The 23,254-nt window shown below is 38.4% G+C and overlaps 1 protein-coding gene across 2 annotated transcripts in view; it reads left to right on the top strand.

Annotated features, from left to right (window-relative positions):
* The first annotated feature begins 214 nt into the window (after nucleotides 1–214).
* Nucleotides 215–23,254, top strand: part of LOC101321198 (protein FRA10AC1) — a 40,773-nt gene continuing 17,733 nt past the window's right edge. The window contains exons 1-9 of one of the 2 annotated variants that reach the window (XM_019939654.3): nucleotides 215–345; nucleotides 579–648; nucleotides 2,332–2,408; nucleotides 3,977–4,072; nucleotides 4,185–4,230; nucleotides 7,732–7,808; nucleotides 8,857–8,940; nucleotides 9,888–9,972; nucleotides 22,392–22,437. In XM_019939654.3, coding sequence (XP_019795213.1) covers nucleotides 2,332–2,408; nucleotides 3,977–4,072; nucleotides 4,185–4,230; nucleotides 7,732–7,808; nucleotides 8,857–8,940; nucleotides 9,888–9,972; nucleotides 22,392–22,437 — 511 coding nt within the window. In that variant the 5' untranslated portion in view covers nucleotides 215–345; nucleotides 579–648. Of the gene's footprint in view, nucleotides 477–578; nucleotides 649–2,331; nucleotides 2,409–3,976; nucleotides 4,073–4,184; nucleotides 4,231–7,731; nucleotides 7,809–8,856; nucleotides 8,941–9,887; nucleotides 9,973–22,391; nucleotides 22,438–23,254 lie in introns of both variants that reach the window. The other variant, XM_019939655.3, reaches the window with a different exon arrangement.

Genomic DNA, 23,254 nt, shown 5'->3' on the forward strand with positions numbered 1-23,254 from the left:
AATTTCAAACGAGGGGCGTGGGCTCAGTATGAGCTGTGCCACACGAGATTAAATGTTGGGCTTCCCAGAGGGTAATGGAAGAAGGCCCAGGAAAAAACCGAGCGCGGCGACTTCGGTAAAGCTGGGAGCCGCCACCTTCCCTTCCGGCCCTGTTCTCCCGCGGCCTTTGTTTCCCGGGGCTGTTTTGGCTGTAACACAAAGTCGGCGCGCCCGGGAACGGTGTCATTTAAGTGAGACGCGCGGCCGAGCCGGACCGGAAGCAGCGCAGAGTTGGGACCCGTAAGGAGAGGCGGGGAGCGGGCGGCGGCGGCAGCCGTTGTGGCTCTGGCAGTGGCGGCGACTGTGGTGAGGCTACGCAGCCGGGGCGACGGGTCTGGTGCCGCAGCAGCTCGCTCAGGCCGTGGGTCGTCGCTGCAGACGCGGGCAGAGGAGGGAACAACGACTCAGCGGGAGCACTTGGCAGAGGAGGGGAAGGGGTGTGTGAGAAGGGCCTTGAGTGCTTGGGGTCGGGGAGAAACATCTCGAAACTTGTTTCTCATATGCTACTAGTTGATTTTTGTGTTTTTTTTTGATGGCAGATTCAGAAGACACCCCGCGTCTCCCTTCTCGAATTTCTCTTGGTTCCTGTCAGTTGATTCGTAGCCTGAAGTGAGTGAGAACTTTTTAATGCAACTACTGAATTCAGATGGGTATGGGATGGACGAGAAAAAAACGAGACGGGGGGCACAAGGGTAGGAGGTGGTGTCCCAGGGTGTAGGAACATCATGACGGTAATTAAATTAGTAGTTAAAATTGGGAGGGTTGTACTGTACCAGACGTTGTTCTAAAACCCTTTATACGCGGTAACTCATTTAATGCCCAGTTCTGTGAGACTGGTACTTTCTTTCATTAGCCTCCCTTTATGGAGGGGGAAACAGGCTCCTAGAGATTAAGGAGCATGCCCAAAGAAAGACATGAAACGTGCAGAGCCACCGTTTGCATTCTGTCAGGCTGACCCCAGAACTTATCTCTAGAACTTATCTCTAAGCTCCCCACAGAACTTATCTCTAAGCTCCCCACAGTGGTTGTCCCCCATCAGAATGTGAAGAAAGTGAGGACATAAGACAAACTTATCTCTAAGAACTTATCTCTAAGCTCCCCACAGTGGTTGTCCCCCATCAGAACGTGAAGAAAGTGAGGACATAAGACAAGGTGTGAGAGGCTGGTATGGTTTGAACAGATGTGATAAAACAGCGGAAGCAAGGAGTTGACATGATAAAAAGGTGTGCGATTCAGGTGTGACTTAGTGAGAGTAGAGTTGAAAGTGGCCTAAACCTTCGCCTCAACCTTGGCTGGGGCCCGCCTCTCTCGAATTCTGTGGGGCAGGGAAGAGAGATATGCACCCATACACGTAAGTTTGAAAATGGAATTATGAAGATCACAGACTCATAGGATTTAAAGATTGTTTGATGTAGCCACCTTATTTAGCAGATATAGTCAAATAATCCATCCATCCGCCATTAATGTATATCCCAAATTCTATGTAATGCTGAAACCAGGAGCTGCTTTCTAACACAACTGAGTGACAATTGAGATCTTTCAGTATTTCTAAGAATTTTGATTTAAAAATGAATAGAAACAAGATAAAGTTATCTAGAACAAAGGACAAGGTGGTTTACCTTGAAGAAACTGTTTCAAAGAAAAAGGAAATCTTGAAAGAAGATAGGAAAATTTTTATCAGTTGATCGTACTGTTCACAAATCCATTAAGGCTAATGGAATACAGTAATCAAAATGTTAGCATATTCCAGAGAGTCAGTTTGTAGTAGTTGAGATCATGGGCTTAAGAATCAAGTAGATCTGCTTAGCCACATATTTGCTCTGTATAATTGATTTACTTAGCTTTGTCCTTGATTTCTTTATCTCTAAAATGAAGGTAATAGTTCCTAACTTGCAGAATTAGAAGCAGTGTTTGTAAAGAACCTAGCATAATGTCTGGAACAAAGTTGATAAATACCAGCAACCATTATTACTCTGAATCAAATAAAAGTAAAGCATTGCTGAACCTTGTATGCAGTGACATGGCAGCTTCTAGACCTGGTTTTACATGGAAAGGTCAAAGAGTAATCTCCCTTGTTGGTAATTAAAGTGAAAAACATTGATTCATTTTCTGAAAGGTAAGTTTGTTACTTCAAAGTGATTGAAAGTTTTAGATGGCTAGATAACCCCTGATATGCCCACCACAATCCTTTAAAACTATTGTGGCTTTTAAAGATAACTTATTTTTGAACTATTCTGTTTCCTGAACTGTGGGCAATTTAAGTTCTAAGTAACTGACTATACTCCTTTACAGATGCATGGTCATGGAGGCTATGACTCTGATTTTAGTGATGATGAACACTGTGGAGAATCTAGCAAAAGGAAAAAAAAGTAAGTAATTTTTTATTGATCTCTGCTTCCGATCATTTCTAAATTGAGATGAGGTATAAATAATATTTAAAGTTTTGGCATTGTGTTTACATGTGAAGACAGCGATGCTCTACTGAATGAATTTTTGTTTATTAAACTATAATGAATTGACTCAAAAATTTGAGAACAGGGCTTCCCTGGTGGCGCAGTGGTTGGGAGTCCGCCTGCCGATGCAGGGGACGCGGGTTCGTGCCCCGGTCCGGGAAGATCCCACATGCCGCGGAGCGGCTGGGCCCGTGAGCCATGGCCGCTGAGCCTGCGCGTCCGGAGCCTCTGCTTCGCAACGGGAGAGACCACGACAGTGAGAGGCCCGCGTACCCAAAAAAAAAAAAAAAAAAAAAAAAAAAAATTGAGAACAGTTCTGTAAAAGATAAGAAAGTAATGTTTATGCTGTGAAGGGATTTATGGAAAGGGAAGCATAAGGAAAAAAAAGGAAATCAGTTAAAGTTCTTAGATTTCTCTGTTGCATCTATTTTTCATTCAACTGTCAAGGACTCTACTTGCAACTGTCATAGCTAAGAGGGGGCTTGGTTGGTTGTCCCTTTGCTAGTACTTGACTGCAAAATGAGGATACTGTGGAGGATGAGATTGTGATGCAGCACAATTCTTAGGATTTTGTGAATGAGCAGACTAAGTGGCCAGAGGAAGGAGTTCATGGAAGTCTTTATTTAATGGAAGAGGTAAGAACTCTTAGCAGATAAAGCCTGAACCTTACAAAGGAGGCCAGATCTTGGTGGAGTAGCTGTGTTTAGGGAGGGGCATTGTTTTCAGCCTTCAGTGCTTAGAAACTTGATTTTATCCATTAACTTAGGAGTGGTTGACTGATTCATATTAACCAAACTTACAAAAATTGGTTTATTATTTGACACTGAAAACAATATATAAGCATACTAATTGGGGCTGAACATTTTTATTGGGTACTCAGTCTTCATGGATAACCAAAAGAATAGAAATAATTATATAATGAATTACATTTTTATGTAATAAAATGAAATTAAAATGCTTTACATTTTCAAGGTTTTTCATTCAAAAATATTACTTTGTAAGAATAGAATTTGAGCCAATCTAGTTGGATAGTCTTGTGTGCTCTAGGATTACATCTATTTAAGTAACTAGGGCTGATCACCTAAAGTCTATATCATCTATAATCAGCCCTTCTTTTTCCGTTATCAGTTACTGAAAGCTTTGTTATCTCTACTTTGCAAACAAGGAAATTGTGGCACAAAAAGATTAAGTAATTTAAGATAAAGATAATGAATGACAGAGCCAAAATTTGAACCAAGGACCCCAGGTGGTGTGACACCAGAACCCATGCATTTGTTAGTCTCGTCTTCTCCATTTTATAGGTATTAAATAAAGTCAAGATATTAATTAAGCTGTTAAAGGAGATGTAAAATATCTCATTGAAGATCAGTGAGTCTTTAAGAGTTGAATTCTTTAAAACGTGTTCCAATTATGAAAATAATAAAGAAATAGGAAACACTGAGAAAAATGAACTCTTCTAATAATTTTTCTTCTTAACAAACCAGGACAGTTGAAGATGATGTACTGCTCAAAAAGCCATTTCAGAAAGAAAAACATGGAAAGGTGGTCCATAAGCAAGTTGCAGCAGAATTGCTGGATAGGTATGGTACTTCAATGTACATTACTTTTTTTTGGTTCGAGATGTTGGTGATTTGATTATATTAATTAAATATAGACATTTGAATTTGCTTGAAATAAAATTTTTCTTAACAGGGAAGAAGCAAGAAATAGAAGGTTTCATCTCATAGCTATGGATGCTGTATCCTTTTATATTTCTAGATTTTGTGACTAATACAACTTTTTAAATCTATTTTATTTCATAAAATCTTGTGAAGTCAGATAGACATAAATTTTATATTTAAAGATAAATGTTTATTGATATGGAATTTTGCCATATATACTTCTGAGTACAATTCTCTTTTACTAATATATAAGAAAGATTTAGAAGCAAAAAATAATAAAAAACATATTACTAATCTTCTATAAATAGGTTTACAAAGTCCATGTACTTGCAGATATTTTTTCCAATCCATTTTTGTCAAGCTGTCAATACTTCTCATTTTTATACTATTATCTTCAGTCTCATTTTAACTCTTACTCTTTTCCTACCTGGTTCTTGGCTATTTAATGTCTTTGTAAAACTGTGTTTAATAATAGGTCTGTTTGATCATTAGAGAAATGCAAATCAAAACCACAATGAGGTATCACCTCGCACTGGTCAGAATGGCCATCATCAAAAAATCTACAGACAATAAATGCTGGAGAGAGTGTGGAGAAAAGGGAACGCTCTTGCACTGTTGGTGGGAATGTAAATTAATACAGCCACCATGGAGGTTCCTTAAAAAACTAAAAATAGAATTACCATATGACCCAGCAATCCCACTACTGGGCATATGCCCTGAGAAAACCATAATTCAAAAAGTCATGTACCACAATGTTCATTGCAGCACTATTTACAATAGCCAGGACATGGAAGCAACCTAAGTGTCCATTGACAGATGAATGGATAAAGAAGATGGTCCCATATATACAATGGAATATTACTCAGCCATAAAAAGAAATGAAATTGAGTTATTTGTAGTGAGGTGGATGGACCTAGAGTTTGTCATCCAGAGTGAAGTAAGAAAGAGAAAAATACTGTATGCTAACACATATATATGGAATCTAAAAAAAAAAAGGTTCTGATGAATGTAAGGGCAGGACAGGAATAAAGACACAGAGGACACGAGGAGGGGGAATGGTAAGCTGGAATGAAGTGAGAGAGTGTCATGGACATATATACACTACCAAGTGTAAAATAGGTAGCTAGTGGGAAGCAGCCTCAGCCCAGGGAGATCAGCTCGGGGCTTTGTGACCACCTAGAGGAGTGGGATAGGGAGGGCAGGAGGGAGACGCAAGAGGGAAGAGATGTGGGGATATATGTATACATATAGCTTATTCACTTTGTTATATAGGAGAAACTAACACAGCATTGTAAAGCAATTATATTCCAATAAAGATGTTAGAAAAAATAAAAATGAAAAAAAAATAATAGGTCTGTTTGTGGACTGTCTCAGGCCTACTGTGGCTTCAGCTTTCAGGCATGAATTGGGGCTGTCTTTAAGTTATACCTTGTTTCCCTGTGATAGCCATCTCTCAGCTCAACTTTTTGGTAAGACTGTGGCTTATTACACAAGCCGCTACCACTGGCCATCCATATTACTGTTGGGAATATTGGAGAGTGAAAGTATTTCTGGGTATTTATTACTGCAGTCAGGATAGGGAGAAGGAGACGACGTCAATTAGATATACCCACTATCCTGTAGTCACCACTTTCACTTTATTGTTCCTGATCCTTTTCTTTAAGTTATAGAAGTTCTCTTGTCACCAATTTATTTATTCCTCTTATCTCCTAACCCAATAGCTTAGCTTTCCCATGGATCTCATCTGCCACTGCTCCTTTAGTATTTCAACATCTGCTCCTCCTTCTATCACACCACTCAGTTGGGGGTGTTGGGGCATCTAGTTACAGCCTGGTGAGGGTGAAAGTCTAGATCCCCTTTTCTTGCATGGCTGGAGGTGGGGCCATAGATTTTCTGGAGTGTTTGGCTGGAATAGAGTAGTTACTGCCTAAAAGTTATCTTTCCTGTTAGGCTGCCTCTCTCCTGATTATTTTGTTACAGGGAACAGACTTTTGTTGGCACTTCTTTTGTCTGTGTTTGTTGGTATTTCCAGCTATCCAGCTTCTTCACCTCCAAGTCTGGCATTTATTCAGCAAAAAGAAAACCTGGGGAACTCAGCACCATGTCATACCATGGGTCCTGAGGTCCGTAGCTGGTCTGCCTTCTTCTCTCTACCTTTCAGAGTCTTCTTATGTTTGTTTTATATATAATTTCCAAGGTTTTTAGTTCTCAGTGGGAGGAATAGGGAGAAGTGCAGTTGACCCTTGAACAACACAGGGTTTGAACTGTGAGGGTCCACTTATACAAGGATTTTTATTTTACTATATTACTTGTGTAAATATGGGTATTTATTTTACTGTAGTACTAATGATCTGCAGTTGGTTGAATCTACAGATGCAGAGGGCTGATTATACATTATGTGCAGGTTTTGGACAATGAGGAGGGTGGGTGTTCTATCCACCCTGTTCAGGGATCAACTGTACATCTTTGCTGCATCTTCCAGGAAGCAAAGTCCCACCTACCACCTGCTTTTGTAAATAAAAGTTTTATTGGAACACAGCTGTGCTCATTCATTTAGGTGTTATCTGTGCCTACTTCCATGCTAAAGTGGCAGAGTCGAGTAGTTTTAACAGAGACCGTATGGCCTGCGTATTTACTATTTACAGGAAAAGTTTGCTGACTTGAGCTCTTGAAAGATTTAAGTGACTTGCCAGTGTCACATGACCAGTTTGTGGTAGACCAAGAGCTAGAATCCAGATCTCTGGGTATCTGGCTTTTTCTCTTTTTTCTTTTCTGAAATGTTAATTGCTTTCTTGCTCGTTTCAGAATTATGTTTTGATTCACTATTCTGCTGGAACACATTGTGATCAATTAAATAACTGTTTGTCTTTAATATAATAGGCTGTAGTCACAGACAATATTATGTCAGTTGTGTTATGTGTGTGTTCCGCTCTAGAGAGAGTACCATGGAGCTTTTTAAAACAAGTAAAATGCTCATGTGTCTCGTTGTATTGCACTGAAAACATGACTGTAGCTTCATGTGATCTCTTATATTTACTTCTTTTTGAAAGCCTCTTGTTAGGATTTAATATAATAAAGTTACATCTTCTATTTTGGAGGCTTTATTGTTACTGAAATAGCTAAATTATATTTTATAATGAAGAAAAATTCTACTCCTCACCTTTAACTTTGGAAACTATAATTTGTTATAGTTATAGGAAACTATAATTTATAGTTATAGGAATAACTATAATATATAGTTATAGGAAACTATAATTTGAAACTATAAAATGAGTGGTGGTGTGAGGCTGTATATAGGAAGCTGTCCTTCTCTCCAGAGAGTTATTGCTTGAAAATGTTCAAAACAATATAGAGTATTCAGTAGGAAGTGAAAGCCCCTCTACTGTACCGTGTTCACTCTTAACAATTTAATATTTACCCTTTTAGATCTTTTTTTAATTTATAAGCATGTATAGTATATATTTGTATATTTTTAAAAAACTAAATAGACTCATACTATGTTTTTTTTCCCTACTCACTAATATGTCATTGACACCCAACTACTGAACAAATAAAATCCTTAATTTTTTGCATTTCAGTATCAAAGGCATACAAAGTTTGTAAATGACTATATTTTATACTATGGTGGCAAAAAAGAAGACTTCAGGCGATTGGGGTAAGTGTCATAAAGTTTATTTTACATAATGGGAGGTAGGTATGGGTATCTTTGAAGACTCACAGCTACTATATCTTCTGATTCTGTCATGTTCTCCTGCTTTCCATTCCAGTTTTGTTGTTATAAGGTGGAGAGGCCATTCGAAGCTTCTAGCTAAGCAACTCATCATGAACCCCATTTCTCTGGCAACAGGCCTCAGGCAGCCTGCTGATTCTGGCAATAACAGGATTGTGTGAGGAATACTCACGTGCCTGATTATGCAGTGATTTTTTTTTTTCCCCCCACAAGGATCTTTGAAATAATGAACTCTTCAGACCTCAGGTTTGGGATTGCTTTTTAAAAGATAGGACAAACAAGAGACCTCACTCTAATATTTCCCACACATGAAATTCCTTCTTATATCTGAGGCTCTTCTGTCAGAGCCTCTTAGTTTTGTGTGGGTTTTTTTCTCTTTACTTAACGATTTTCCGAGTTGATAGTGCCCTAAAAAACTTCATACCAGCTCATCAGCCCCAAACTTAACTCTCCTCTGAATTTAGCCTGTATTTCTCAACAATCCCTTCTTCTGTCCCCAATCTGTTACCATCTTGAAAAATCATCTCCTTCAGTTCTCTTCCTTACTCAGTCTTCCTAGGAAGATGTAGTAAAATGAGGTGTGAAAAAATTTTTTATATATTTTTAAAATTAGATCACAATAGGATGGTGTTACTTATTTTAGATTCTGAAACTTATTTTCATTCATCTTCCTTATCCATTTAGTGTTCATTCAGATTTCTCATCCTAGTTTTGGTAATTTAGCACCCTTTATATAATTGAACGAGCTCTAGAGATGGGTGGATTCCTTATCCATTTGTTTCTGTAGCAGCACTCTTTATAACTGCCTTTTGAAAATACTGAAATACTTTTTATAAATATACATACATACGTACATATAAAACTATCTTTGTGTATCTTATTTTTACTCAGGTGCTCAAAAATCTCACACACTGTTTAACTTAAGTTTGACTAATTTTGTTTTCATATTGAATTTAAAATTGTTTTATTTCAGGGAGAATGACAAGATAGACATGGATATTATACGAGAAAATCACAGATTCCTATGGAATGAGGAGGATGAAATGGACATGAATTGGTAATTGTACCCGTGTGAGACATAATGCATCAAATGCTATAGTCCTATCTCTCCTGCTCCCTGAGTGTTTTCTTGTTTTGTCACCTGTCCAATGCATTTGGCCCCTGCATGGAGCAGTTCTGAATCGAGAACATAAAACCGTGCCTCAGATTATTGAATCTGGTTTGATTCTTTTGGTAATTTTTAACAATTTTAACTGACTTTTTTTTTTTTTAAATATAATAGTGTTTGTTTATTTTTACTTGTTGACAGTTTACTTTATTTATTTATTTATGGCTGTGTTGGGTCTTCGTTTCTGTGCGAGGGCTTTCTCTAGTTGTGGCAAGTGGGGGCCACTCTTCATCGCGGTGCGCGGGCCTCTCACTATCGCGGCCTCTCTCGTTGCGGAGCACAGGCTCCAGACGCGCAGGCTCCAGATGCGGAGGCTCAGTAATTGTGGCTCACGGGCCCAGTTGCTCCGCGGCACGTGGGATCTTCCCAGACCAGGGCTCGAACCTGTGTCCCCTTCATTGGCAGGCAGATTCTCAACCACTGCGCCACCAGGGAAGCCCTAACTGACTTCTTATTGCTTGACTTTGTCTTTAAAAAATAATCTATAAAATTTTTACAGTATTATTTGTTGTCTAGTAGTACGCTTCTTTTTAAATTTTAAAAATATTTTGGGAAAACGTAAAACCTGAAAATGGTTTTAAAAATTCAAACATTACAGAGGGTAAAAAGTGAAGAGTCAGTCTCCTTCTCATCTTTGACTATTAGTCTTCCAGCTTCCCTCCCTAGAGACCCACTAATAGTTAATATTCAGATATTCTATGCACATGTAAGTAATGACCTCTTTTAAAACATTAATGTTTGTATCATATGCGTTATTTATTTGACATTGCCTCCAAGTAGCAAACAATGGTTGAATTTCTAAATATGTAAGATTTATATTTTTTTAATGAATCTAGGGAGAAGAGACTTGCAAAGAAATACTATGATAAATTATTCAAGGAATACTGCGTAGCAGATCTCACCAGATACAAAGAAAATAAGGTATGCCTTCCAGATATTTATAGAAGAAGGTTCTTATTCACGTATAGTGTTACTTTTTAATATACTATTGTGCCCTGTATTATTCTTTTAAGAATAATTCAATCCTAAGTTGTCCTCCATCTATGAAGTATCAGTTGGACCATTTAACCTCGATAGCTGTGGAATTTACAAAGGGCCCTGAAGTCAAGGGTGACTCTTTGTGAGCTGAGACATGAAAAGTCTAAAATGAAACACAGGTGGCTACTGAATCTTGTTTTATCCTGACTCTAATCCAGAGCCTCTAGTGATTATGATTTGACACTTTGAATGATGTCTTCTTCCACAAATGATGTTTGAAATTGATAGGCTTTTTTTTCCAAATGGAATGCCATATAAAGAGGCAGATGCACATCTTCTGTTATGTAAATGTCTATTCTAGTAAAAATAGCTCTTATCAGTGCCAATTAGTAATGGCAAATTTCCCTTCCCGCTTTACATCTTACTTTAATTTTTTTTTTTAATTAATTTTATTTATTTTTGGCTGCATTGGGTCTTCGTTGCTGCATGCAGGCTTTCTCTAGTTGTGGCGAGCGGGGGGCTACTCTTCGTTGCAGTGCACAGGCCTCTCGTTGTGGTGGCTTCTCTTGTTGCAGAGCATGGGCTCTAGGTGCACGGGCTTCAGTAGTCACAGCACGCAGGCTCAGTAGTTGCGGCACATGGGCCCTAGAGCACATGGGCTTCAGTAGTTACAGTGTGTGGCCTCAGTAGTTGTGGTGCGCAAGCTCTAGGGCACGCGGGCTTCAGTAGTTGTGGCATGTGGGCTCAGTAGTTGTGGCGCACAGGCTGTAGAGCGCAGGCTCGGTAGTTGTGGCGCACAGGCTTAGTTGCTCCGCAGCATGTGGCATCTTCCTGGACTAGGGATCGAACCCATGTCCCCTGCATTGGCAGGCGGATTCTTAACCACTGTGCCACCAGGGAAGTCCTATTTTAGTTAATGTTGAAGTGATTTTTAAAAAATAGAAGTAGAGTTGATTTACAATATTGTGTGTTTCAGGTGTATAGCAAAGTGATTTGGTTATATATATTTTTTCCTTTTTTTCGATGCTTTTCCATCATAGGTTATTACAAGATATTAAATATAGTTCCCTGTGCTATCCAGTAAATCCTTGTTGTTTATATTATATATGGTAGGTGTATTTGTAATCTCATACTCATAATTTATCCCTCCCCCCATATTCCCCTTTGGTAACCATACATTTGTTTTCTGTGTCTGTGAGTCTGTTTCTGTTTTATAAATAAGTTCATTTGTACTATTTTTAGATATCCACCTATAAGTGATATCATATACTTGTCTTTCTCTGTTTTACTTAGTATGATCATTTCTGGGTCCATCCATGTTGCTGCAAATGGCATTATTTCATTCTTTTTTATGGCTAAATAATAGTCCATTGTATATATATACCACATCTTTTTTATCCATTCATCTGTCGATGGACACTTAGGTTGCTTCCATGTCTTGGCTATTGTAAATAGTGCTGCTGTGAACGTTGGGGTGTGTGTATCTTTTTGAATTAGAGTTTTCGTCTTTTCCAGATACATGCCCAGGGGTGGGGATTGCTGGATCATATAGTAACTTTATTTTTAGTTTTTTAAGGAACCTCCATACTCCATACTGTTTTTCCACAGTGACTGCACCAATTTACATTCCCAACAACAGTGTAGGAGGGTTCCCTTTTCTCCACAACCTCTCCAGCATTTATTATTTGTATACTTTTTGATAATAGCCATTCTGACTGGTGTGAGGTGATACCTCATTGTAGTTTTGATTTGCAGTTCTCTAATAACTAGCGGTGTTGAGCATCTTTTCATATGCTTGTTGGCCATCTGGATGTCTACTTTAGAGAAATGTCTATTTAGGTCTTCTGCCCATTTTTTGATTGAGTTTTTTGGTTTTTTTTATATTGAGCTGTGTGAGCTGTTTGTATATTTTGGAAATTAAGCCCTTGTTGGTCTCATCATTTGCAAATATTTTCTCCCATTCCATAGGTTGTCTTTTCATTTTGTTTATGGTTTCCTTTGCTCTGCAAAAGCTTTTAAGTTTAATTAGGTCCCATTTGTTTATTTTTGCTTTTATTTCTTTTGCCTTGTGAGACTGACCTAAGAAAATATTGCTACGATTTATGTCAGAGGATGTTTTGCCTATGTTCTCTTCAAGGAGTTTTATGGTGTCATGTTTTATATTAAAGACTTTAAGCCATTTTTAGTTTATTTTTGTGTATGGTGTTAGAGTGTGTTCTAACTTCATTGATTTACATGTGGCTGTCCAGCTTTCCCAATACCACTTGTTAAAGAGACTGTCTTTTCTCCATTGTATATTTTTGCCTCCTTTGTCGAAGATTAATTGACCATAGTGTGTGGGTTTATCTCTGGGCGCTCTATGCTATTCCATTGATCTGTATGTCTGTTTTGTGCCAGAACCATGCAGTTTTGATTGCTGTGGCTTTATAGTATTGTCTGAAGTCTGGAAGGGTTATGCCTCCAGCTTTGTTCTTTTTCCTCAGGATTACTTTAGCAATTCTGGGTCTTTTGTGATTACATATAAATTTAAGGATTATTTATTCTAGTTCTGTGAAAAATGTCATGGGTTATTTGATATGGATCACATTAATCTGTAGATTGCTTTGGGTGGTATGGCCATTTTAACTATATTAAGTCCTCCAGTGCAAGAGCATGGTCTAGCCTCCAATTTCATTGAATCATCTTCTGTTTCCTTTATCGGTGTTTTATAGTTCTCAGCATATAAGTCTTTCACCTCCTTGATTAGGTTTATTCCTAGATATTTTTCTTTTTTTTTGGATGCGATTTTAAATGGGAATTTATTTTACTTTCTCTTTCTGATATTTCATTGTTAGTATGAAGAAATACAGCAGATTTCTGTATATTAATGTTGTATTCTGCTACCTTGCTGAATTCATATATCAGTTTTAGTAGTGTTTGTGCAGAATCTTTAGGATTTTCTATATATAGGGTGTCATGTCATCTGCACATAATGACAATTTTACCTTTTCCCTTCCGTTTTGGATACCTTTTATTTTTCTCATCTGACTGTTGTGGCTAGGACTTCCAGTACTATGTTGAGTAGAAGTGGTGAGAGTGGACATCCTTGTCTTGTTCCAGATTTTAGCAGGAAGGCTTTCAGCTTTTCACCATTTAGTATTATGTTGGCTATGTGTTTGTCACAAATGGCTTTTATTATGTTGAGATATGTTCCCTCTATACCCACTTTGGTGAGAGATTTTAATCATGAATGGATATTGAATTGTACCAAGTGCTTTTTATCTATTGAGATGATCATGTGGTTTTTGTCTTTTGTTGATGTGATATATCAGATTGATTGATTTGCATATGTTGAACTATTCGTGTGACCCTGGAATGAACCCAACTTAATTATGGTGTATGATCCTTTTTATGGGTTGTTGGATTCGGTTTGCTAATATTTGTTGAGGATTTTTGCATCTATATTCATCAAAGATATTGTCCTGTAATTTTCTTTTTTTTAGTGTCTTTGTCTGGTTTTGGTGTCAGGGTGATGGTGGCTTCATAGGATGGCTTTGGGAGTGTTCCCTCCTCTTCAATCTTTTGGGAGAGTTTGAGAAGGATCAGTATGAGTTCTTCTCACTATGTTTGGTGCAATTCCCCAATGAAGCCATCCAGTCCTGGACTTCTGTTTTCAGGGAATTTTTTAAATTACAGATTCTATTTCACTTCTAGTGATAGATCTGTTCAAATCATCTGTTTCTTCTTGATTCCGTTTTTACAGGCTATTTCTAGAAACTTGTCCATTTCTCCTAAGTAGTCCATTTTGTTGGCATATAACTGTTCATAATATCTTATGATTTTTTGTATTTCTGTAGTGTCGGTTAATATTTCTCCCTTTCATTTCTTATTTTATTTATTTAGGTCCTCTCTCTTTTCTTCTTGGTGAGCCTGGCCAGAAGTTTGTTGATTTTGTTTATCTGTTCAAAAAACCAGCTCTTGCTATTATTGATTTTTCTGTTGTTTTTTAATCTTTATTTTATTTATTTCTTCTCTGATCTTTATTATTTCCTTCATTCTGATGACTTCAGGTTTTATTTGCTCTTCTTTTTCTAGTTCTTTTAGGTGGTAGGTTAGGTTGTTTATTTGTGAGTTTTCTTGTTTTTTGAGGAAGGCCTGTATCGCTATGAACTTCCCTCTAAGGACTGCTTTTGCTGCATCCCATAGATTTTGTATGGTTGTGTTTTCATTGTTGTTGTCCCAAGATATTTTTTATTTCCTCTTTGATTTCATTGTTGACCCATTGGTTTTTAGTAGCATGTTGTTTAGTCTCCATGTAATAGTTTTTTTCCTCGTTTCTCTTTGATTTCTAGTTTCATGTGGTTGTGGTCAGAAAAGATGCTTGAAATAATTTCTATCCTCTTAAATTTGTTGAGCCTTGTTTTGTGTCCTAGTATGTGGTCTTTCCTAAAGAATGTTCCATGTGTGCTTGAAAAGTATGTGTTTTCTGCTTTATTTGGATGTAGTATCTTGTAGATTTCAATTAAGTCTAACTGTTCTGTTGTGTCATTTGGGATCTCTGTTGCCTTATTGCTGTTCTGTCTGGGAGATCTGTCCATTGATGTGAGTGAGGTGTTAAAAGTCTCCTACTATTATTGTATTCCCATCAGTTTCTCCCTTTATGTCTGTTAGTATTTGTTTCATGTATCTAGGTGCTCCTGTATTGTGTGTGTATATGTTAACCAGTGTGATATCCTCTTCTTGTATTGATCCTTTTATCATTATATAGTGTCCTTCTTCGTCTTTCTTTATGGCCTTTGTTTTAAAGTCTGGTATGAGTGTTGCTACCCTCGCTTTCTTGTCATTTCCATTTGCATGAAATATCTTTTTCCATCTCCTCACTTTCAATCTATATGTGTCTTTAGCCCTAAAGTGGGTCTCCTGTAGGCAGCATATTATAGGTTCTTGTTTTATTATCCAATCTGCCACTCTGTGTCCTTTGATTGATGTTTTTAGTCCATTGACACTTAAAGTAATTATTGATAAGTGTATTTATTGCCATTTTAAACCTTGTTTTCCTGTTGATTTTGTATTCTTTGTTCCTTTCTTCTTTTTGTTTTTCCTTTTGTGCTTTGATGGTTTTCTTTTGTATTATGCTTGAGTTCCTTTCATTTTGGTTTTTGTGAATCTGTTGTATGTTTTTGATTTGTGGTTACCCTGATTTTCAAGTATGTTAACCCATAACTCTATCTACTTGCTTTAGACTGGTGGTCATAACAGCTCAAACACTTTCTAAAAGATCTACATTTTCTTACTCCCCTCCTCCACATTTTGTAGTTTTGATGTCCTGTTTCTCATCTCATGTTTATCTTTTTGCTGTTCATTGTAATTATAATCGCTTTCACAGAATTTTTTGATTGTTTCTTTAATCTATGTACTGCCTAATTTAAGTAGTCTTCAATCTTTTTATATATTTACTTTTTCTATTGTGATTTTCCATTTCTTATAGATTCCTGTTTCTTTTCTATTTAGAGAACACCTTTCAGTATTTCTTATAGAGTAGGTTTAGTGTTGCTGTGTTCTTTTATTTTTTTCTTTGAGAAATTCTTTCTCTCTCCTTCCATGCTTAATGATAATCTTGCTGAGTAGGGTATCATAGGTTGCAGGTTTTTCCCTTTCAGGACTTTAAATGTATCTTGCCACTCCCTTCTGGCATGCACAGTTTCTGTAGAGAAATCAACTGATACCCTTATGGCGGTTCCCTTGTAACTGACTCTTTGTTTTTATCTTGCTGCCTTTAGAATCCTCTCTAACTTTTGTCATTTTCATTATGATATCTTGGAGTAGGTCTGTTTGGGACCCTCTGTGCTTCCTGTATCTGGATATCTGTTTCCTTCTTTAGGTTTGGGAAGTTTTCAGCCATAATTCCTTTGAATAAATTTTTGATTCCCTTTCCTCTTTCTTCTTCTGGGATTCCTTTTATGCATAGATTGGCATGCTTTATATTATCCCATAATCTCATATGTTGCTTTCATTTTTTTCTTTCATTTGTCTTTCTGTCTGCTGTTCTGATTGGGTGATTTCCATTATTCTGTCTTCCAGATCACTTATTCATTCTTCTACCTTATTTAGTTTGCTATTTATTTCCTTTAGCTTGGTTTTCATCTTGGCAGTTGGGTTATCTAATTTTGATTGGCTCCTCTTTATAGTTTCTAGTTCCTTGTTATGGTGATCTGCGTTTCTATCAATAGTCTTTCTTAATTCCTTCAGCATTATTATTACCTCCTTTTTGAGCTTGGGGTCAGGTAGACTGGAGAAGTCTGTTTCGTTGACTGGAGAAGTCTGTTTCGTTGTTCTTTCAGGGGATTTCTCTTGTTCTTTTAATTGGAAATAGTTCCTTTGTTTTTTCATTTTACTTATATTTCTTTGACTCTATGAATTTAGGAGAAACAGTTATCTACTGTGGCTGTTTTTATGTCAGAGCGACCCTGTGTAGACTGTGGGAATCCAGTATTCTTGGTGCAAGGGTTGTTTTTGGTAGGATTCTTGCCATATCTTTTCTCAGGGTGTGTTGGCCCTTGTCCCCTTGATGGCAGTGTGTTTGGTGGTGGTGTGATCAGAGCCTGCACTGGATGTTGAGTAGGGCCTCCTCTTTGCTCTGTGGTTGTCACAGCCCTGTCAGGGGCAGGGTCTGCTCCCCAGTTGTAGGAGTAGAAGCCCCCACCCAGGTCAGGTTCTAAGCTGCAGTGCGAGGTAGGTGGGACTGGAGCACTCTCTCTGGGAAAGGAGCTGCTGTGTATTCTTCCCCAGGAGCTGTCCACAGGAACGTGCAACTGTGATGCTGCCTGCCACCTGGTGCATGTGCCCACAAAGATCAGTGTTGTTGGCCCTGCCTTCAGTGGCTGGTTCCTCTGTGGGAGCACTGGTAATGGGCTTGGAGGTCCCTTAGGTACGTATGCATGCTGACAAAGCCACTGATGGAAAACCTCCTGAAGGTGTGCGCACTGTGGGAGCTCCAGTCACTGGTTCAGACTTCAGCCCTGCCTCCGTGTGCGCGCACCCACAGAGTTTGCAAAACCCGCAGTGGCCGGAGCTGTGCCCCATTGCAAGCATGCTGATAATGAGCCTGCTGTGGCAGAACCACTCTCTGTCCTGTGCACACCCCCAGTTTTGGCCCAAGCAACACTCCTGGCCCTTCAGGCTGTCTCCACGCAGCCAAGCCAAGTCCTCTTCCCAGGTCTGTCCACTGAAGCCCAAGTTTCACTACCCAGTTGCTGTGCACTTCAGGCACGTGTCTCTGGCTAGGAAGTGCAGCGACATGGCGGGGACCGTCTATACTGGTCTTTCTTTACCCTGCAGGGCTGCAGACCAGCTCCCATGCTCTTCTCTCGAGCCTCTGAAGCTCCCTATCTGTCCCAGCAGACCTCCCAGCTGGTGAAGGAGGTTCCCAGGGTGAGGGGACCTTTCCTTTTTCACAGCTCCCTACCAGGGGCGTAGGTCTCATCCCAATTCCTCTTCTTCTCCCTGTTCCCTTTGTCTTCCCCAGTTATGTGGGGATCTTTCTTTCAGCTCTGGTTGTATAGGATCTTCAAGCTTTCAGTAGGTATTCTCTGAGTATTGTTCTACGAGTAGATGTATTTTTGTTTTATTTGTGGGAGGAGGTGAGCTCCATGTCTCTCTGCCATTTTGATCGCCTCCTCTAGGATGATTTTTATTCCTATCTCATTTTTCACATTTTTAGCTACTGATAGATAAATTGACCCAGAAACAAATGATCTCAGTTTGAAATGGGAGGGGAAGGAATGTTGCATAAATCTGTATGTTTTGGATAGTGTACATCTGTATTGTATTAAGACAACCTATTTAAAAAGTTTTTAAAAAAAATTTAATTTATTTTTGGCTGCGTTGGGTCTTTGTTGCTGCTCACAGGCTTTCTCTAGTTGGGGTGAGTGGGAGCTACTCTTTGTTGTGGTGTGTGGGCTTCTCCTTGCAGTGGCTTCTCTTGTTGCGGAGCACAGGCTCTAGGTGCGTGGGCTTCAGTAGTTGTGGCTCTCGGGCTCTAGAGCACAGGCTCAGTAGTTGTGCACATGGGCTTAGTTGGCATGTGGGATCTTCCTGGACCAGGCCTCCAACCTGTGTCCCTTGCATCAGCAGGCGGATTCTTAACCACTGCGCCACCAGGGAAGTCCCTAAAAAGCTATCTTAGATTTGTTTATCCGAAGGATTTCTTTTCATTTTAATAGTTAAATCTCAGAACCATAATTGGTTTAATAATTTTTCACTAGTGCCTTTAACATGTGGGTTGCTTTACAATATTCTCATAGATAGTAGTAGTGTGCATTTTTATAACCCTGTTTACAAACCCCAGCACTTGATGTATCCCTAAAACTTCCTCAGTTTCTTGTAAACTAGCTCTCATCTCTAATAGTTATTGACCATATTGAATCCAAAAAGCATCACAGCAGTTGGAGTTACTTGAAGGTATTATACTGCAAGTTGCAGGTGAAGTGTAAGTCTTTCAAGGAGCACATAACAAAACTTTTTCAACCCTGGTTCATTTGTTGATTGTCTTCCAGTATTTATATAGGACTGGGCTGGGTGCTGTGGGTTAAAGCATGGTGTCTGCCCTCAAAAAATAACTATAGTTGACGGAAGAAAGTGGATATAAATAAATAGTTAAATATTTGTATTCCCCATTTATTTTGTTTTCATTTTTGTTTTTGCGGTACGCGGGCCTCTCACTGTTGTGGCCTCTCCCTTTGCGGAGCACAGGCTCCGGATGCACAGGTTCAGCGGCCATGGCTCACGGGCCCAGCCGCTCCGCAGCATGTGGGATCTTCCCAGACCGGGGCACGAACCCGTGTCCCCTGCATCGGCAGGCGGACTCTAAACCACTGCGCCACAAGGGAAGCCCTGTATTCCCCATTTATAAAAACACAGTATATTACTGGAAATCATACTTTATAGTGCATAGGGACTTCCCTGGTGGCGCAGTGGTTAAGAATCCGCCTGCCAGTGCAGAGGACATGGGTTCAATACCAGGTCCGGGAAGATCCCACATGCCATGGAGCTACTGAACCCATGAGCCACAACTACTGAATCCTGCGTGCCTAGAGCCCGTGTTCCGCAGCAAGAGAAGCCACCGCAGTGAGAAGCCCGTGCACCGCAACGAAGAGTAGCCCCCACTCGACACAACTAGAGAAGCCCGCATGCAGCAGCAAAGACCCCATGCAGCCAAAAATAAATAATAAATAATTTAAATAAATAAAATGCATAATCTTGAAACAAGTTGTGTTTTTCTATTAGAACATGATGAGTTAGTTAGATACCAGGGTAAGTGCAAGTAAGAAATCACATATGACTTGCAGGTGTTGAGTATAGATCCTAGAGAAATAGGAAATATGGAGAGAGGGACATCTTTTTTCTTAAGGCTGTTTTTTAGAGCAGTTTTAAGTTCACGGTAAAATAGAGGGAAAGGTAGAGAGATTTCCCATATCTTGCTCCACACATACCAGGGGGATCTTCTTGGCAAAGATAATGATTGTTTTTTTTGGCATAGTATTTTGGAGAAAGAGTAATGCTGTTGACTTTCTTGCTACTATGCATTTTCTCATAGTTTTACTTACACAAAGGCAGTGTTTTATTCATTTTTAATTAACAAGCTCCTAGCTAAGTGCCTAATATATATAGTAGATACTTAGGGCATTTTTAGTGAATTCCAGCCTTTGTTTCACACCCCTATTTCCTTCTTTGTTGCTTTTTCCCTTTCATCATTGAGAATTTGGTTGGATCATTGTATCAGTTAGGGTAAGATTCAGCTACAGGGACCAGCAAGCAGTTCCAAATAACAGTGGCTTAAATGAACTACAAGTTTGTTTTCCTTTCCCATAAAAGTCCAGGTGGATGGTCATGGAACTTTGTGTTGTCAGGAAGTCAGGATACTTCTCTCTTATTGCTTGCATGTGTGACCTCCTTGTTCTAGAGGGTAGAGTGAGAAGAAAAGGAGGCTAAGCACCACACCCTGAGTAATTCAAGTGTTTAATCCAATGTATCAACAGGAATATTTGTCAGGAAAGAATAGAAAAACATTGAGGCAAAACCTCTATGCAATCTTTAACTAGTAGGACATATTGTAGTTGTTACATTTCTTATCCGCCATAAGATTATAACCTTCTTGGTGACAGACACTTATTTTAATAATCACTTTATACTCTCAGCAGAGTGCCAAGCCAGTAAGTAGTTACTTAATAATTATTTGTTGAATAGATTAATGAGTGAAAGAAAAAGTTTGGGAACTGTTGCTGTACACATTTGACTATGCTTCAGTAGACATTCCAACATCTTTTGGATGACAAACAGTCCTCACATAGATGTATGGGCTTAAAAATAGAATTAAATACAGAGTTATTTTGAATTTTTTATTTCTTTTTTTCCTAGACTGGGGGACTTTATTTTATTTTCAGTTAGAATATTTTGAAATATTTCGAGCCCTCATTTGCGTTTAAAATACAGAATTGCCTAATTCAAATAATAGATGATTAAAAAATAAAATAAAAATAAGCAAAATTAACCAGGCATTGAATGCTTCATCTGAATTATCTTTCTTAATTACAACAACCTATGAGATTAGGATTTTATTCATAAAAAGGAAATAGACTGAGAAATTAAGTAACTTTCCCAACCTCACAGCTAGTTAATAAATGATAGAACTTGCATTGGGTCAGCATGATTCTAGAGCTGAGCTTTTAACTATATGGTAAATTGAATAGAAAACTAAACTATTTACTAAAATAGTAATTTAGCATATGGATGTGAGTCTTATAAGATAGTGGAGAAAACATTTTAACACTATCATTTTTAGCCAAAAAGCAAATAACAGTTGACCCTTGAACAACGTGGGTTTGAACTGTGTGGATTCTTTCACTAAATACGTACTATAGTACTACACAGTCTGTGTTGGTTCAGTTTGCAGATGTGGAACCCTGGATCTGGAGGGCTAAGTGTAAATTTATGCTCAGATTTTCAACTGCGTAGTGGTCAGTGCCCCTAAACCCCATGTTCAAGGGTCAACTATAAAGTTACGTTTAGGAATCTGGAGGGAAATTTAACAACTTTCCACTTTAGGGCTCCAGACTGGTACCATTGCTTTTTCCTGTTCATTACTATTCTGTTGTAGTGGGAAAAGAGCTATATACAAATGAAGGGTTGTGGTTGTGTTCCATTAAAACTTTATTTATAAAAATAGGCAGCAGGCCTGTAGACCATTATCTGCTAACCCCTGGTGTACTATACACCAGATACTATTATAAGTACTTTATATGTATTATTCCATTTAAACGTCTTAACCCAAAGCAGTAGTACTCGTATTATCTCTATATGAGGCAACTGAGCCACAAATAGATTAAATAACTTGTCCAGTATTATATAGCTGTGAAGCGATGGAGCTAAGACATAAACCCAAACAATCTGACTCCAAAGACTGTACTCTCATATTATAGTATACTGCTTCTTTATTGTACTAGAACTTCTTTTTTTCTGTCAGTGTCATAGAACAGTATATATTTTTTGTTAATTTACATACCTTGTGCCTGGCACCTATAACTTTTAATAAGAAGTCTAAAAGTAAAGAGGATCGGACTTCCCTGGTGGTGCAGTGGTTAAGAATCCACCTGCCAATGCAGGGAACACAGGTTCAAGCCCTGGGCCAGGAAGATCCCACATGCCACGGAGCAGCTAAGCCTGTGTGCCACAACTGCTGAGCCCACACGCCACAACTACTGAAGCCCATGCACCTATAGCCTATGCTGTGCAACAAGAGAAGCCACTGCAATGAGAAGCCTGTGCACCGCAATGAAGAGTAGGCCCCGCTCGCAGCAACTAGAGAAAGCCCGCACACAGCAATGAAGACCCAACACAGCCAAAAATGAATAAATAAACTTTTTTAAAAAGTAAAGAGGGGCTTCCCTGGTGGTGCAGTGGTTGAGAGTCCGCCTGCCGATGCAGGGGATGCGGGTTCGTGCCCCGGTCCGGGAAGATCCCACATGCCGCGGAGCAGCTGGGCCCGTGAGCCATGGCCGCTGAGCCTGCGCGTCCGGGGCCTGTGCTCCGCAACAGGAGAGGCCACAACAGTGAGAGGCCCACGTACCCCAAAAAAAAAAAAAAAAAAAAAAAAAAAAAGTAAAGAGGATTATTCCTTAACAGAGAAGTTGGTGATTGTTCAGATGTACTTTTAAGTACCTGGAATCCTATAAGGAGAGAAAAAACTATCATGAGGGGAATTAGGTTTACTTTTTAGATTAGTAAGTGTCATTATGTTAATTGTTGGCTCCATGATAAGATTTATCTACAATTTAAATATTGTTTAAATTTACTCTGGCATAAATGTATTTTTTTTTTCTTGTCAGTTTGGATTTAGGTGGCGAGTAGAAAAAGAAGTAATTTCAGGGAAAGGTAATTCTTTTTTTTATTTTAGTTTTTAATAGGATAAGGTTATTTTGTTATATTATTGAAGTCACTGGGTAAGATTATTCCTAATATATACAATAAGTGATTATCTACAAAATACAAAGTAAAATTAGAGAAGGTGTATTAATGATATATTGCTAACAAAGTTCAGAATATAATGCTTTAATGGTTTTTACGTTTAGAATTTTTGCTTCTAGGATATTCAATTGCAGATAAGTAGAAAATGTTCAAAGAGTTAAAAATTTCCTAGGAAGGAAACTATCAACAGATGAATACTTGAATTTTTCTCTATTAATTTTTGGAATAATGTGTTGGTATTACTGTATTCCAGTCAAATCCACATTTTGCAGATAGAAATTAAATATTACTTTGAACCTAATAATTTTTAGACAGGCTAGTTCTTATTCTTAGGGAGTCACTGAGTTTGAGCCCAAATATTTAGTCTTACAGAAAAAGAACAAGCATTTGGTAGACAATCAGTAAATGCTTTTTCTATGCATTGTAATCTATTCATAAAATTTTTCTGAAAATTTAATATTTCTGTACTGTCTCATGCTATAAAATTAGCTTTGTATTATTGGTGATTGCATTTAAGTGTTAATCTTTATACTGTCTCACGCTATAAAATTAGCTCTTTATTGGTGATTGCATTTTAAGTGTTAATGTTTCTGAAAACTACATAGGAACATTAAGGAAATAATTTTAAACTAAAAACTTTTAAAAATCTTTGAAAATAAAAGTTTCATTTTTAAATGATTAAACATTTATGCTGTCAGTATGGCTCATATACATCTTCCATAAA

Source organism: Tursiops truncatus, chromosome 16, assembly GCF_011762595.2.
Source record: "Tursiops truncatus isolate mTurTru1 chromosome 16, mTurTru1.mat.Y, whole genome shotgun sequence".
NCBI classification, from domain to species: domain Eukaryota; kingdom Metazoa; phylum Chordata; class Mammalia; order Artiodactyla; family Delphinidae; genus Tursiops; species Tursiops truncatus.